Here is a 15623-nt window from a genome sequence, read left to right as displayed (position 1 = left end):
AATTTACGCCCATGCAGACGACTCTTCGCGCTCAAGTAAAGTTACAATACGCAACGCAACGCGACTCGGCTCGCGAACACAGTAGGCTCGCGCACGGTGGCCAAGGCAGTCTATCGAGGCACCAACCTTAGCTCAAGAGACAGCCGCCGAACGCCCAGCTGTTCTGAAACCTTGACTGTTTTTGACAAGTGCCAGGCAGAACTTGACACCGACAGCTCAACGTCGTCCACGCATCAGTCGGACAGTCTTGTGGTCTCTTTCACCTAGTGGACGCGAGCGGATAGCGATGGCCTCCCTTCCAACTTCTGATCCCCCTTTCCGCACTCGCAATTTTCCGCGTGAGATTGACCACGATCGAGCGTCAACTCTGATTGACCCTGAGCCAACTCACATCCCAGCTTGCCCCTCACTGACCTACCCCCACACTGTCATTGACGTACGACCGAGATCAAAAATGCAACCACGTTCTATGTCGGGAAACAGACAAGAGCAATACTACAAAAGGCAAATCAATCAATCTCAACGTCCGCCAGTGCTTCCCGCCGACTGTCTAGCTTTTCGAATCTGCTGCACGCGCTGACCGTAGCTAGGTCCCGACGCGGCTCGACCAGCTGTGAGACTCTGTTCCTGAGCTACACCGTTCGAATGGTTGCTGTCCATGCTTTCGCGCTCCATCACCGTCTTGCCAAAAGGCGTGCCGCTGGGCAACAGCGAAGCCGGCAATCTCGGAACTGGTGGCACGGGTTGTTGCTGCTGCTCGCGCTCTTCAGCAGCTCTGACTGCAGCGTCCAGCTTTGACTTCAACCCGATCGAAGAGAATCTAGACCCACCGGACGATTCGCGTCGGTGAAGACGAGACGACTTGCGACTCCCGCTAGCCGATCCTCCCTGGTTGGGGTGGTGGTGGTGCGCCAGTGAGCCAACGTCGTGCTTGCCGTCACAGCACGCACGGACGTTGGTGAGACCGTCCCAGTCCTCCGGCTCGTCCTCTTCCAGCATCTGCTCCGCCGTCTTGAGGCGTGGATCGTCGTTGGCGAGCGCGCGACGGATCGGCGACTGAGTGGCCGTCAGGTCGAGCAGTTCGTAATCTTCCTCGCCTGCATCGCCGCTGCGGACGCTGGCCGCATACACGCCGTTTCGCACGCTGTGGCTCGGGCTCATCGACACGGACAGCTCGCGGTCGTGTTCGTGTTGCTGGAAGAACTCCTTGGCAGCCGTGTCGCGTCGTTTGCCCAACGATGGGTACAGCACGCTCTGGCCGCCCACGCTGCCACGTCGGCGCGGCGTCGACTCGGTCCGCAGAGCGTTCTCAGACGTTCTACGACCCAAAAAGCTTCGTTGAGCCGACGGCCTGCGCGATCCCATCACCGATGCGCTCCCCAACGTAGCCGCCGAAGCACGAGGCTTGGCCCTGCGTCCGACGCTTCGTGTTATCAGCGTCGCGTCGTTCTCTGCATCGCTCATCAGCTCGGGTGCCGCGTTGCTGGCGATCACCGTGGCGTCTTGAATTGCGGGGCGATGCACAAGGTACTCGAGTGCAGCAAGCCACGCCTCGTGTCGCTCGCGGTTGGGTGCGCTGATCTTGACCTCGCGCGAGGCTGTGGTGATGATGATGCTTTCGGCGTGCAGACCCGGTGGAGACGGGTTGCTGTCTTCGACCACGCGCACGCTTTCGATCGGTGCGCTCTTGCTCGTACCCTCCGACACCTTGGCTCCTCCCGGATCGCTGATGGTCCAGTACAGCATCTTGGTGTACGGGTGCAGCCAAAAGTAGCGGCGATGGCGCTTGTCCGAGTGGCCGCCGCGTCCCATCGACTTGCGCGTGTACTTGTACATGTACTCGCCGATCATGGTCTGCGTGATGGCGTGGATGATGGCCGGGTCTGTAGCGTCGGCCCCGAATTCGGAAAGCCCATGCTGCCCGCTCTTGCCAGCGGCGCCCGCTCCTCGGACGACGAAGGTCTCGTCGCCCGCATCGGCTGCGGAAGCAACAGACGATACCATTGAGAGGCGACGACTGAGCTCCGAGGTGACGTCCGACACAAACGAGGCGGCAGAAGACTGACGCGGCCCCGCACCGGGGCGACGACCGGCCGACTTGCGCGAGCCGATGCTCTTGCGACCAGAGGCCAGATTCGCGTAGATGCTGCTGTCCAGCGGCTGTGGGTTGGCCGAGTCGTTCGAGTGGGTGCGCGAACGAATGCTGCCAGCCCCGGAGCTCTGCTGACGCAGGCGAGCGTTGGTTGGGTAGGCGCTCGGCGGAGGGCCGCTGCGAGCGGACGCGCGCGAAACGGAGCGGGGCTGCTCGTTGGAACCGGCGGGCAGCTGCAAATGGATCTGCTGTGCTCGCGTGAGCAAGTCGGCTGGAGGAGGCGATGTGGGACGAGGTGGAGCCTGACCACCGGCCGGCGCCAACACACTCCTCTTCAGCGTGGACGGAGGAGGCATCGAAGGAGGAGGAGGCATCGAAAGGACGGGAGCTTTGGTCTTATCCGGCAGAGCCGGCACAGGCGGGATGGCGTCGGATGCAAATCGGTCGGTGTGACGCGACCAAGTCGAGTCGGTCGAGGGTCTGCGACTCTGGCTCTGGCTGCCAAAGGTGTCTGTGCCGTAAAGAACGGTGGCAGGCGACGACGCCCGCTCACCTCCGAATGTTCCGACCGAGTCGCGGGCGCGGCTGCCGAGGACGACAAGCTTGTTGTGGGCAGCGAGGCTCTCTCTTGTAGGCTGCAACGGCGATGCGGGGGCAGCAGCGGCGAGAGCATCGCGTTGGCGTTGCTGCTGGAAGAGCTGCCATGCCTCATCGTCGGTCTGACAGGACGACTCTTTCAACTCGATCGCGGATGCTTTGGGTGTCGCAGGGTTTTTGTCGGCCTCGCTTGCCACAGCCTCAGTCGGCTCAACGGCGTCCTTGAAGTCGTCGGCCTCGTTCTCGGTGTCTGTGACGACGTCGTTCTTGGTCAAAAGCTGAGTCTCCGCGGCGGCAGCGGCAGCGGTGGCGGCAGCAGCAGCGGCCTCCACCCGTGCGATCGTTGCCTCTTGCTCGCGTACCTTCTTCTGAGCCGTGTTGAGTGCCGACTGGATCGTCTGCAGCTCTTTGTCCGAAGCAAGACGGTTCTGCTCCGTGGAGGAGCGCTGAGCGGCGATGGACGACTCGAGGTAGCGGACCTTGGACTGAAGCGAGGCGACGTTCGCCTTGACGTCGTCGTGTTGCTTTTGCAAAGCCGAGTGTGCGGTCTGAGCACCCTTGAGGTTGCTTTCGGCGAGCGAACGCGACTGGTGCGATGCGTCGGCATCGCTCTGAAGCTTTGTAATCTGCACCTCGAGCACCTGTACCTGTGCTTGCACCTTGGCCACCTCCTTGCGCTGCTCGTCCAGAGCACGCTCGCGCTCCGTGACGAGCTGTTGCTCCAGACTGTGCATCTGAGCCTGCACCTTTTGGACCTCTGTGCTCTGCTGTTGCGCCGCGCGTTCGCGTTCGTTTGCAAGCTGTTCCTCGAGCTGGCTGACTTGTGCCTGCATCCTGTCGATTTGGGTGCGCTGCTCTTCGACAGCCCGGTCCTTCTCGACGACGAGCTCCTGTTCCAGCGTCTTGACACGAGACTGGACCTTGTCGACCTCGGTGCGCTGCTGCTCCGAAGCACGCTCTCGCTCCTCGACCAGCTGCTGCTCGAGTGACTGCACCTGCGCCTGAGCCTTTTGCAATCCGGCACGCATCGTCTCGAGCTCCTGCTCTCGGTGCGAAACGAGCTGTCGATGCGTGGCCACCTCTTGGTCGCGGCTGTCGAGTGCCTGTTTGTGATCACCACGGATGGAAGCGATGGCCGAGGCGTGGCCGTCTTCGAGCTCCTTGATGGCGTCCTGGTGCTGACGCTCCTTCTGAGCCAAGGCAACAGCGTGCGCAGCTTCGAGCTGATCCTTTTCCGCCGCCGTATCGTTCAGCGCCTGAGATCGAGCAGCGACAGCCGCAGCCGCAGCGGTAGCTTCGGCCTCGCGCTGACGGGAAAGTTCGCGAGCCGTCTCCTCCTGCCTTCGCACCTTGTCGTTGACCATATCGAGACTGGACTTTGTCTCGGAAAGCTCTCGTTCGGCAGCGGTGTGTGACTTTTGCAATTCGGCGAGCTGTTGCTTGAGCTGCTGCATGTCGGCGCGCAGTGTTCCGATGCTCCTTTGCAGCTCGTCGATCTCGGCCTTGGCAGCTCCAAGCTCGCTGTTGCGCTCTTCGAGCTCCCGAGTACGGGTCGCGAGCTCATCGGTTCGTGACTGGAGCTCTTGTTTTGCAGCCTGCAAGTCGACATCGCGAGCGGCCAGCGCCTCGCGATGACCTTGTTCGAGGGCAGAGACGGCGGAGGCGTGCGAAAAGGTGAGCTCCTTGATCGAACTCTGATGCTCTTCGAGCTTGGCTCGGTGGCTGTCCTGCAGCGCAGCGAACTCGGAAGCGTGAGATGCGGCGAGGTCGCGGTTTGAGTTCTGGTGAGTGGCGAGCTCGTTGCTGTGGCGCTCTTGCAGATCGGTCAGGGCACCGGCGTGCGAATCTGACAGCTCCCTGATGGCTTGGTCGTGCTGAGCGACTGCCTCATGAAGTCGTTTCTTGAGCGCGGTCACTTCGGCGGCGTGCGATGCCACGAGCGCGTTGTGCGACACTTCGCGCTCCGCCAGCTGCGCGTGGGCTTCTTCGAGCGCCTGATCCCGGATGCTGAGCAGCTGGTGGTGTTCGGTGCGAAGACCGTGCAGCGCTTCGGCGTGCGATGCTTCGAGGGCATCGACCGACTCCTTGTGCTGGCGATCATTCTGACCGAGGGCAAAGGCGTGCGATTCTTCTCTTCGCTCCTTCTCCTCCTTGACTTTGCGCTCAAAGTCTTCGCTCGACGTCTTGTGCGACGCTACAGCCGCGGCCAGTGCTGCGCTCGAGGCGGCGACCTGCTCTGCCAGAGCATTTGAGTGGCGCGAGCGGGCCTCGGCAACTGCCGCATCGTGGACCTTGGCACGCTCGGCCAAAGCGGCCTCCAGAGCGGCCGCATGGCTGTCGTCCTTGTCGCTGAGACTCTTCTCGTGTTGGGAAGAAAGCCCCTCGAGTTGCTCGCTATGCGTCTTCTTGAGCGACTCGATGGCTTCGGCGTGTTGACTCTGAAGTGTTGAAACTTTGGCGGCGTGTTCGGCGTGGATCGTCTCGATGGCATCGTCGTGTTCGGTGCGAATAGCATCGAGCTGAGCCTTGTGCTCCTGGTCTCGCTTGGCGAGAGCTGGGGCCACGAGATCAGGCAGGTCGTCGGTCTGCATGCTCGATTCGAACATCTCTCGGACATCCGCTTGCTGTTCGAGCTCTGCAGCCAGTCCACCGAGCTCATTGCCAAGGGCGCTTGGCTCGAACACAGCCGAGGCCGGTCGCACGGTAGCGCCGCTGCGTCGTCCGCCCTTCGGCAGGACACGCTGGTGGGACGGGCTCTCCTGTTCGTCGGCGGCCAGCGGCAGTTGTTCGTTGCGGGCAAGTGGGCTGCTGCCGATAGACGGTCGCGAGCGGTGACCGCGAGGCACGTTGCGAGAGGCCACGCTGTCGATGCTTGTATTGGCAGCGTCGGCGCGGCTGTAATCGGCGAACGCCGGGTCCATGCCATCAAGGCTGGCGCGCGACGGCGAAGCATCGTCCGGACCTGCGGGCGTGCCGATCTGCGCATCGTCTTCGTACTCTGCATACTCGACGATCGAGTCGGTCGAGTTGCTCGAGACCATGCCGAACTTGCGGCCCAGCCTTGGGCGCATGGATGCTGGGCGGCTGAGGCGCATGTGCGAAAGGCGCTTCACAGCGGGGCTGTTGGCGTCGCCGTCATCGAGCCAGTGCAGCTCCTCGTCTTCGCTGGTCTCGGCATCATCGTCGAGACCCTGGGGAACCTTGACACCAGCTTTGACGAGCAGCTTTGAGAGCTCGGCGTTCTTCTCGCGGACGCGTCGCTTCTCGGCGGCATCCTTGCCAGCCTTGCGCTGGGCGAGCGCGAGTTTGGCACGCAGATCTTGTGTTTCCTTGTCGCGTCCCAGACGGTTGCCAAGCGGCGAAAGCACAGCGCCGTCCGCCGAGTAGATCGAATCGCCGGGAGAGCGGGGTACTTCACCGGAAGCAGCACGAAGACGGGCGGCCAGCGCATCCGCCTCGGCATTTTGATCGTTGGCGGCGTCGGACATGAAGCTGTGGGAGACGCTGCGCGAAACACCGCCTTGGTCGTTAAGCTGCTGATTGCGGATCTTCTGGAGCTCGCTCTGCAGGTCGGAGACATCTCGCTGCATGCCTGCGCGCTCCCTCCTTGCCAGGGCGATCTCGGTCTCGCGCGACTTGTTGAGACGCTCGATCTCGGCGACGTGGCCATCGATCTGCAGTCGTTGCGAATCGACCGTCTCGCGCGTTTTGCCGATCTCCTTGTTCAGGCGCGCATTGTCGAGCTCGGCCTTCTTGAGCGTCGACTTGATCTCGCTGAGCTGCTCCTCGAGGTTCTGCTTGGATACGTTGAGGTCCCAGTTCTCCTGCTTGAGCGCATCCTCGGTCTCTGTCATCTGGATGACGCGCGGCTTGTACTGGTCGAGCTGCTTTTCAAGCTCGGTATGCGACCGTTCGAGCGAGACTCGCTGGTCGTCGCGTTCCTTGAGCAGGCCTTGCAGTCGGCGCACCTCCTGTACAAGACCGGCTTGGATCTCGTTGATGAGATCCGTGTCCGCCTTGGCCTGGCGAGCAGCGGCATTGCGGCTCCGTCGATCCGCATGTCTGGGCGTGGCGTGAGTGGGTGCAGCTGGCGACTTGCCTGGGGTGGCGGTCAGGTTGCGGATGGCATCGGCAACGCGGGTCGCCTTTGAGGGTGTCTCTGACAAGCTCAAGATGGATGCGTCGGCGGCAGGATCGGTCTCTGGGGAGACATCGACGTTGTGAACGGTGATCTCGGAAAAGAGCTTCTGCTTTTGCTTCTCGAGGTCCTCGATCTCGACTTCGATCCTCCTGCTGAGATCCCGGATCCTGACATCGGACGGCTTGTCTCCGTAACTGTCCTCGGAATGATCCTCCGCTGCACTGAGCTCCTCGGCCAGCTCATCCATGAGCGACTCGATCTTGCTACGCAGACCGAGCAGACCTTGGCCAAGAAGACCGGCCGAGTTGACCTGGGTCTCATTCTCCTCGCGGAGACCCTGAAGACGCTCGCGCACGAGACGGGTCATATCGATGGTCTTGCCGTTCTCAAAAGACTGACGGCTGGTCGAGCGCAGCATCGAACGCGAAGGCGAGGAGAGTAGATGTGCTTCGTTGAGCCTGGTGTGATTGGATCCAAAGTTGGTTGTATCGGCGAGAGGTCTGTGTTCGAAGGTTGGCATAGGTGCGGTGGGCAGCGGAGGCGGAGCGGGCGTGTTGAAGTCGCTCTTTCTACCCTTTCGTAAGGATGATCCTGGGCGAGGCGGTGGACGGAAGGCGAGCGAGGACCCGGTGGACATGTCCTTGGGTGAAGCGGGGTATGTGAGCCTTGAGGCTGGGGAAGGAGAAGGAGGGTGGTTGCCTTCGAAGAGACCCTCCGAGCTGCTGTCTGGACCCGATGGATCCATCGCGATGGTCGAGAGCAGCGTGAGCTGCTGCTGAGCTGGGCGCGATTGTAGGATCGAGCGCGATACCTATGCTTGTCAAGTTGCTGGTGAAGCTCGGTCGAAGGTGCTTGTAGCGATGGAGATCGAGTTTCCAAGGGGTCGATCGTAAAAAAGAGCGGCTGAGTCGAAGAGAGTGTCCTGAGAATCGGATGTGAGGAGACAACACAAAGCTGAGGGTCAGAGGCTGTTGCAGTGAACGATAGACGGACAAGCGCGCAGCAGTGCCCAGCGTCACAGAGTCGAGAGACGGAAGCGCAGTCTAGGGAGTCAAGCTCATAATCGGAGGGAGGAGCCGAAAGCAAAACGAGCGTAATGAGGGGAGTTCGTCGTGACCGTACAAACAGCATCGTCACAACCATCTGACAGGTCAGTGACCCAGCGGATGTTCCGAGACACGCGCGTGTTTGCAAAACACACTTTTTCGGCTCGCCGGCGTGCTTTCCTCAACACTTTCTTCGGCTCTTCCTGGCTCTGAGTTGCGCCCACGCTTCCTTTGTGCGCCATGCAGGCAGGGACACGCCGCTTCGCAAAGACCCGCTCGGCTGCCCGTCAAATTTAGACTTGTTCCAAGTGAAATTCCGCAAAGTCGCGCCGCTGTGTGTTGTGTCGGACCAGATGCGCAGGCAACAGAGACACACACACATCATCCGTGTGTGGAAGAGGGGCGGACGCGCTTGTCTCCTCATCCTGCGCTGCGAGCTGAGCACGAGCAAGCATCCTGCACCAGCGAGCCAGCCAATCTGGCGACCCTGCATGCAGTCATGCCAAGCATCGATTCTGTCGTCCTGGCTTCAAGAGCCAGAATCTTCTGGCTCGACGTCTGATGCACCCAGGGACTACGGTGCCAAGTGAGGAGCGCCGCTTGCGTCTCGTCGAAAAACCTTTCTGCCTGTATTGGTTCTACACCATCCCATCGCGGGACACTGCTTTGAATCACTTGGTACTTACTTCTCTTTCTCTTGTGTTGTTCAAGTACGGATCAGTCAAGTCCGCGTTGCTGGATCGTGATGAGCCGCTGCAATGTTTCCGAATGGTACTGTGCAATAATTACTGTGCAGCTGTGTCGGTGCGGTCTGTGATGCGTTCGAATCGTAGAGTGCAGAAAGCTCGGACCGCAACGGTGTCCTAGCAGCACGAATAGTCCGGAGTGTCGGCAGATGAGTTGCCGGGCTGCTGAGCTAGCTTCGGCGCGGTTGGAATGGTATACGATCTTTGCAACCGAGGTCGGTCCGAGCGCTGGCAAGGATCGAAGCTGAACACGTAAAGGGTAAAGTAGGAGATGGTGGTGGTAGCCGACGATCAAGCGTGTGCGTCAATGCAAGCTGCAACTGCAGCCATATGTGGGCTTGCTTCCAGGGGATCTCAAGCTTGTGAGAGAATCGCAACTCAAGGGTGAGCCTTTCTCTGCACGAGCGAGAGCTTCTTTCAGAGTTCGTGTGTTGCTCTTCTTCTCCTCTCACCCAGGGGGACGCGCTTCGACAAAAGTGTTGCTCTAACTCGTTCAACGGCGGGGCTTGAGAGGCTGCAACGGCGCGCTCCCGTGCGTGCGTGTGTGTGCGCCCACGAGAGGCCTGATTTTTCAGGTGTTGGCTGATTATTTTCTGGCGCGTAGCTGCGTCACGTGATCGGCGTGGGCACGATTCTCATCCTGACACTGTATGGCCGGCCGCTGCACAAGTCGCTGCTCTCAACTCTTACATTTCGGCGCTTTACCACCAGCGTATCGTCGTGTCGTTTGAGCAAAGCAAATAAATATTGGAAGTGACGAAGCGACATACACACGTGAACGAAAGGCAAATGGATGAAAAAGGCAGACAAGGTGAGCGGCCTTTGATCAGCATCTTGAACGACGACAAGGGGCAACAGACTCGACCCGAGCAACGCATCAATCCTTGGCGATAGGAGCAGGAGCAGTGGCAGCAGCGCCACCAAGCTCGCGATCCACCTCCTGAGCATCGTTGTGCTCCCCTGCATCATCGCCCTCCCTCTCAGTCTGGCTGCCCGGCACACCCGAGCCCGGCTCCTCTTCGCCATCCATCTTGATACCGTACTTTTTGCGCACCAGCTCAAACGTCTTGAGCATCTTGCGTCGGGCACCCAACGCCGCCACGCCCTTATCCTCGAGCTGCTTGTCGTCCATGACCACCATCTCCTTCCAGTGGCTCGTCTCGAAGTTCGGGGTATATTTGTGCAGACGCAGCTGGCGCAGCCAAGCGGGCACATCTTCGAGCGTCGCCAGGTCGGCGATCTCCTCCTCGCCACCCGCAGCGTTGGCGTTCCCACCCGCGGCTCCCGCGCCGCCGGCAGCAGCTGCGCCAGGCAATGCAGCTGCTCTTCCTGAAGGTGAAGTGCCGCTGCGTGGGCTCTTTCGGCCAGTCTGGCCTCCGACACCCGGAGATAGCGCCCCTCCACCAAAGGCGCGCAGGTTGCGGCCGTGCTGCTGCTGCTGTTGATGCTGCTGCACTTGCTGTTGCTGGGCGAGCATCGACAGCGTCTGCTGGTTTTGCAAGAGCTGCTGCTGCATGGCGAGGAGCTGAGCGCCGTTCATGTTGTTCAGGTTGAGTCCGCCCATGGCCGCCATCATGTTCATCATTTGCATGTTGAGAGGATTGGCCAGGCCACCCGAAGGGCTCTGCAGCCCTGCGAGCGCGTTGGGGCTCATTGGAGGGATGTTGAACTGGTTGTTGCTGTTGTTGCTGCCGCCAAACGCAGACGAGCCGGCGTTGAGACCGCCGCGTCCAAAGTTGTCGCTTTGACCCCAGCCAGATTGCATAGCAATGTTGGGCGAGACGCCCGGGCTGGACTGGTCGTACATGTTGGAGCCCTGGCCGTAACCAGCGCCACCCGTGTTCTGGTTGCTCTTGCGTCGGTACCTGGGCATGTCAGGGTCCACCATCACGCGGCCGTTGCCACCGATCTGCTGTTGCTGTTGCAGATTGGCCAGCTGGGCGGCGGCAGTCTCGAGGTTGACATTGGCGTCGCCCATGCCAGCCTTGTCGTTGTCGGTGAACATGGGCACGAGCGGAGTGTTGACCATGCTCGACCAGTTGCCAGTGGCGCTGATGGGCGAGAGCTGGTCGTCGAGCGGACCGCTGGCACGCGGGGACCGTCCGACATTGTTGTTGCTGAAGTCAGTCGACTTGGGTCGGGAGAGATCGCCCGAGAGCGTGCGCTGCTGCTGCTGCTGCTGCTGCTGCTGCGGGTTGGGCGAGCCACCGCGCTCTTGCACCTGGTCCAGCTGGCCGCCCGAGTAGTTGCGGCTCTCGCCAATCAGGGTGCCTGGAGCCGAAGTGCGGTTGGCCTTGAGCTTGGCGCGCTGAGCAGCCAGCGTAGAGGCAGCGTCGTTGTTGCCGGCGTTGTACATGGCAGCGACGTTGGGCGACAGGAAGCCGGCAGCATCCGAAGACTGACGGTAGCCGCGGGCGCCTGGCGAAGCGGGATCTTTATTGGCGGAAGGCGACTTGAGGCCGAGGCTGGCAAGCTTTGCCTCCATTTGGTCGGCCATGGAGCTGTTGCGGTGGCTCGGGGAGAGCAAGGCAGAGACGGGGTCGCTGCGGGCCATTTGCTGGAGGACGGTGATGAAGAAGCGGATCTGGACCTGCGTCGACTCCTGCAGAAGGCTGTAGAGGGCGGCGGTGCGTTCTGCCTCCGAGAGTACGCGGAACCACTGTTCAATGGCGCTGAGCTCTTCCTTGAAGTTCTGATCGAGGGAAGCGGCGGCCATCTCTTCAAGAGTAGCTTCGTAGTGCTGCAGATCCTCGAACCAGCGGTCGATCGCTTCGGTTTCCGGAGTGCCGTGGTGATTCATGTTGGGCAACATCTCGGAGCTGGGACGCAGGTTGCGCGAGCCAGTCGCGCCAGGCATGGGAGCAGTACCGCCCATGGACGGGCTGCGAATGGCGCCGTCGTGGCCAGCGTTGCCTTGTTGAGCGAGGCGCATCATGTGCTCGGTGGAAGCGCCCTTGCCGAGCGAGTAGCGGCTGTGCGGATTCATGGTGATCGGACGATTTCCAGAAGGGGAGCTGGCCCGATTGATGGAAGCGTTCGAAGGCGTCAATGGAGATCGCAAAAGGCCAAAGTCGGACATCACTGTTGCGTGCCACGATGCGGGTCGGAGTGGGAGCAAGGTCGTTGCAACGAAGACAAGCAAGGACGAAATGAAGACAGAAGGTCGGTCGACATCGACGGCGAGGGATTCGAGTGGGCGTTGGCGGGGACAAGACAACACAAAGGGTCAGCTGGGTCGCTCTTCATTTGGCGTTTTTTGCAGCAGGCAGACACTCTTTGCAACACAGTTGAAAAGACGTCTTTGCTAGAGGAGGACATACATACCTTGCTGAGTCTAGCGATTCTTCCGAGTGCGAAGCAACGGCCTGCGCAAGTGTGGTCCGATGGTGGGAATGGTCGATGTTCGTGTGAGAGTGTCGATCACGCAATAGGTCCACTATTGCCTGAAAGTGAGAGCGGAGACGAAGGGTGAGCCGGGTTGAACGATTGCTGCTTCTCTTCAAGAGAATGAGCGGGCAAGATTCAGGTGAGGTACAACGATTCCGATGTGCTGAGCAGGACGCGGTTGAGAGACGAGATGCAAAGTCAAAGTCGTGCTGAGACGCCGATCAATCAAGGGGCGGAGAGGAAGACGAAAAGCTATGCTTTGCGGAGAGCCGGCACTTTCAAAGCACTTGCTCGGTGAGGACCAGGGAACGAACGTCGAAGAGGGAGGGGGTGGTAGAAGGGAGGCAAGATCGCGAGGAAGGAGCGATCCATGCAGCGAGACCAAATGCTTGCGAGCAGCTCGTGCGTGTGCGACTTTTGGCGTGCAGCTCCGACAAACAGCAGCAAAGCCGGCAGCAGCAGCCATCAACGGGACCCGCCCTTGATTTCCATTTTCTTTCGTTGCTCCTCGGCACCCTGACGACCTGATCTCTGTGCCCGCCAACCCGATGAGCGTGTGTTGCTCTCCTTTGACCTCGCTTTCGGGACCAGCCGACCTCGGACAATCACGATCGCTGCTGCCGCTGCAACGAGAGTCAGATGAGCAGTAACACAGATGAGCGGTAGCATTAAGCTCGTTCATCCATTCGACACTGCCAGGGTAATCACGCCGCGGCGCAGCCGAGCATCAAGCACAGATGTGAGCAAGGGTCATTCGCTACGGCGCCTTGCCTCGCTTTCTCTGGTACAAGGCTGTCCATCGCACATTATTTTCCTTCTCAGATGTTTCCAGCTTCCCGAGCAACGGCTGATAAAATGCATGCGAAAGCATCCCTTCCGAGTCTGTCCCCTTCGGCACGCCCGATCAAGCTACAAGACGGATCAAGACACATTTGCTGAGTAGTCAAGCACCAAGCTGTGTTCGTTCGTCAAAGGTCATGTTTTGAAGTCGCAAGCTCGCGAATGCAAACACCCAGAGCAGCGGCCATCAAGAATGTGAGGTACCGAGGCAGTTGGGCAGCTTCGGCAGTTCGCAAGTCAAGCGAAGCGAAGCGCGCGTCTCGACCTCGACTGGGCTTGTAGCCACGCTGGCGTCTCACGCAGGTGCCTGGATTTTTCCCCAGAAGAAGGACCCTGGCAGGCGCGACTACATCTGGTTCGCATCAGAAGTGTTGGTCTCTGCATCGGCGATTTCTGCTCACAGAACGCCGTCTACAGTATCTTGTGAGAACCCACTTGGTATCTTTCTTTCTTTCTCTCTCTTTTTCGGTGTGGGGAATGGGAGACATTGTTCATTACAAGGAATCAGAGATTTCATACCTGGACCGAAAGGTCCTTCGACACGCACGACGTCGGTCATCGACCAGAACGCGCTGACAGCGTCACTCCGAACTACACCAGCAGAGCCCCGCCCGCGACGACACCAAGCAGGACGGTGACACCGAGGGCGTACACGTTTACCGGGCCCAAAGCGGAAGCAGCACCGCTCTTGCTGCCTCCGCCGCTGCTGCTGCCGCTCGTAGAGCCCGACGACCCGCCGTTCGACTTGCTCGTCGATGAAGCGGCCGGCGAAGCAGCAGCCACCTGGTTCCAGGAGTAGGTGACTCCGCTTGCCGTGGGAGAAGCGACGGTTTTGCAATTGGACGATGCAGGAGCGGTCACGGGCGGGGGCGTCACGCTCATACCTTGGCTGAAGGTGTAGCTGCTGTTGTACACTCCGGTGGGCAGGTCCGCGTTGGCGTCACAGTTGGTGAACGCCTGCGGCTGGTCGTAGTCTCCGGGCTGAGTCCACAAACAGCCCATCAGGTCGAACGTGTTGCGGCAGTACTCGTAGCTGGGGCACATACGAAGGCAGAAGACGGGGCTGCCGGGGATATCGCACGCACCCATGAACTGCGAAAAGTAGCTGCCGTTGCGCATCGTCACACCGACAGGGTTGCCGACGCCTTCGGCGCCTTCGGAATCGTACTCGCCTCCGCAATCGTTGCTGCCGAGGTTCATCACCGCAGGATCGTACGTACCGGAGATCTGGACGTATTCGGGAGTGCGACGGAAGTGCGCCGTCTTGATCAATCCATCGGGCATGGGTCGCGTTCCGTTGATGGGATTGATGCAGTAAGATGTGGCGATGGCCTCGGCATCGACCAGGTTCTGCGTGGTCGGGTCGGGCGGCATGAGCAAGCAAAAGTCGCTGGCGCTGTTGATGTAGATGGTGCGACCCATCCCGGTCAAGGACGGCTTCGTCAGGCCGTCCGAGGATGCCTTGGGAGTCCAGCTGCCGAGCGCTGCGGTGCGTGTCAGACTGGGAGCAGGAGGGCCATCGCCGCGGATGATCGATGTGTCTTGCGCTTCGACAAGCGCAACAAACACTGTCGCTGCTGCGGCCGCTGTTGCGACAACGAAGCCAGGGAGACGCATGATATGTCGAATGCAGTCGTGAAGAAGGAAGGAGCCCGGGTATAGGTCGCGTTCGGAGGGTGGGACGACGGATGGTGATAGCAATGACGAAGGCGACGATGGCGGCAGGATACTTGTATGTTTCTTTGAAAGGGATGGACAAAGGGCGCAGCTCCTTTTGTTGCTTTCATCAGGAGAGGCACGGTCCGCTTTCGACGTCAGTCTGCACGACTCACCTTTGCGCGGAATCAGACTCAGCTTACGCCTAGCTCGACTGACTTGGAACGAAGAGCATGCACAGGGCGTAAGTTAATCGACTCCGACGAATTGCTAGACTCATGCCTCGGATGTCAATCCGTGTTTGCCAGACTTTGTCTGGACTCAGATTCGAACGACGCTGTGTCCCTCACGCTCGCGAGCGCAAATGCCAGAGTGGACCCTGTGGACAGACGAGGGACGGACAATCCAGAGAGCATTCCAAGGAGTGGCGCAGGACCGAGGCAAAGTCAGCAGGTTCGATCCGCCGGCTTTTAGCAGGATTCGACGCAGAACCGACGCTCTGGATTCGCTCTTCCCAGCAGCGCGCTCAAGATGAAACATTGATGTTGGGTCGCGTCCACTGAGCGAATCCCAATCGACTTCGATTCAAGACTCGCAGACTCGCAGACTCGCAGACTCACACACACGGACTGTGTAAGGAATTGATTGGGCCCGGACAACGGAAGGCGGTTTGGCGGACTTTCTTTGCGGTCGCAGGAATTCCAGAGAGCCTGCATGGGAAGCTTCAAGCTCTGCGGTGCAGTAAAGCTACGTGGGAGCGTGTCGCGGGCAGATTGGACGGCGCATGCGCGCGCCTGCAAACGTGTGTGTGTTTCAGTTCCAGACCCGAATCGAAAATCTTGACAGATCTGAACCCTGACTTGGTCCTTGCCAGAGGTTATGGGGCGAAAAGACAAGAGTGTCGTTTCTGCCATTCTCGGGCCGAGCGGAATGTCCGAGCATTCTCGCAAGAGTGTCCTTGGGTCTGAGCAGATTGGTCGTTCCTTGGACGGGCAACACCGCCGATCATTTGACAAAGGACAAGTGAGGAAGCATCTCCTGACCAGCATCCGGCGAAGAGGGGCCTCATACAGCGGCACCTCTTCGTGCTGACACGCAACAGCACCCAGTTCCTTGCT

At 60.1% G+C, this 15623-nt stretch overlaps 4 protein-coding genes across 4 annotated transcripts; 1 reads left to right on the top strand and 3 right to left on the bottom strand.

Annotated features, from left to right (window-relative positions):
* Positions 1-519: 519 nt before the first annotated feature.
* On the bottom strand, positions 520-7575 carry PHSY_006816 (hypothetical protein; the record flags this gene model as incomplete). The annotated part of the gene is made up of 1 exon (XM_012337413.1): positions 520-7575. The coding sequence occupies one exon, from the start codon at positions 7573-7575 to the stop codon at positions 520-522; it is 7056 nt and encodes a 2351-aa protein (XP_012192803.1).
* Positions 7576-8437: 862 nt separating this feature from the next.
* Positions 8438-8743, top strand: PHSY_006815 (hypothetical protein; the record flags this gene model as incomplete). Its single annotated transcript, XM_012337412.1, has 1 exon — positions 8438-8743. The coding sequence occupies one exon, from the start codon at positions 8438-8440 to the stop codon at positions 8741-8743; it is 306 nt and encodes a 101-aa protein (XP_012192802.1).
* A 756-nt stretch (positions 8744-9499) lies between these two features.
* PHSY_006814 (hypothetical protein) lies at positions 9500-11701 on the bottom strand (the record flags this gene model as incomplete). Its single annotated transcript, XM_012337411.1, has 1 exon — positions 9500-11701. The coding sequence occupies one exon, from the start codon at positions 11699-11701 to the stop codon at positions 9500-9502; it is 2202 nt and encodes a 733-aa protein (XP_012192801.1).
* A 1739-nt stretch (positions 11702-13440) lies between these two features.
* On the bottom strand, positions 13441-14466 carry PHSY_006813 (macrophage activating glycoprotein; the record flags this gene model as incomplete). Its single annotated transcript, XM_012337410.1, has 1 exon — positions 13441-14466. The coding sequence occupies one exon, from the start codon at positions 14464-14466 to the stop codon at positions 13441-13443; it is 1026 nt and encodes a 341-aa protein (XP_012192800.1).
* Positions 14467-15623: the final 1157 nt, after the last annotated feature.

This window comes from Pseudozyma hubeiensis, assembly GCF_000403515.1.
Source record: "Pseudozyma hubeiensis SY62 DNA, scaffold: PHS66, whole genome shotgun sequence".
NCBI lineage: Eukaryota > Fungi > Basidiomycota > Ustilaginomycetes > Ustilaginales > Ustilaginaceae > Pseudozyma > Pseudozyma hubeiensis.
This window is presented reverse-complemented; position numbering and strand designations above follow the sequence as displayed.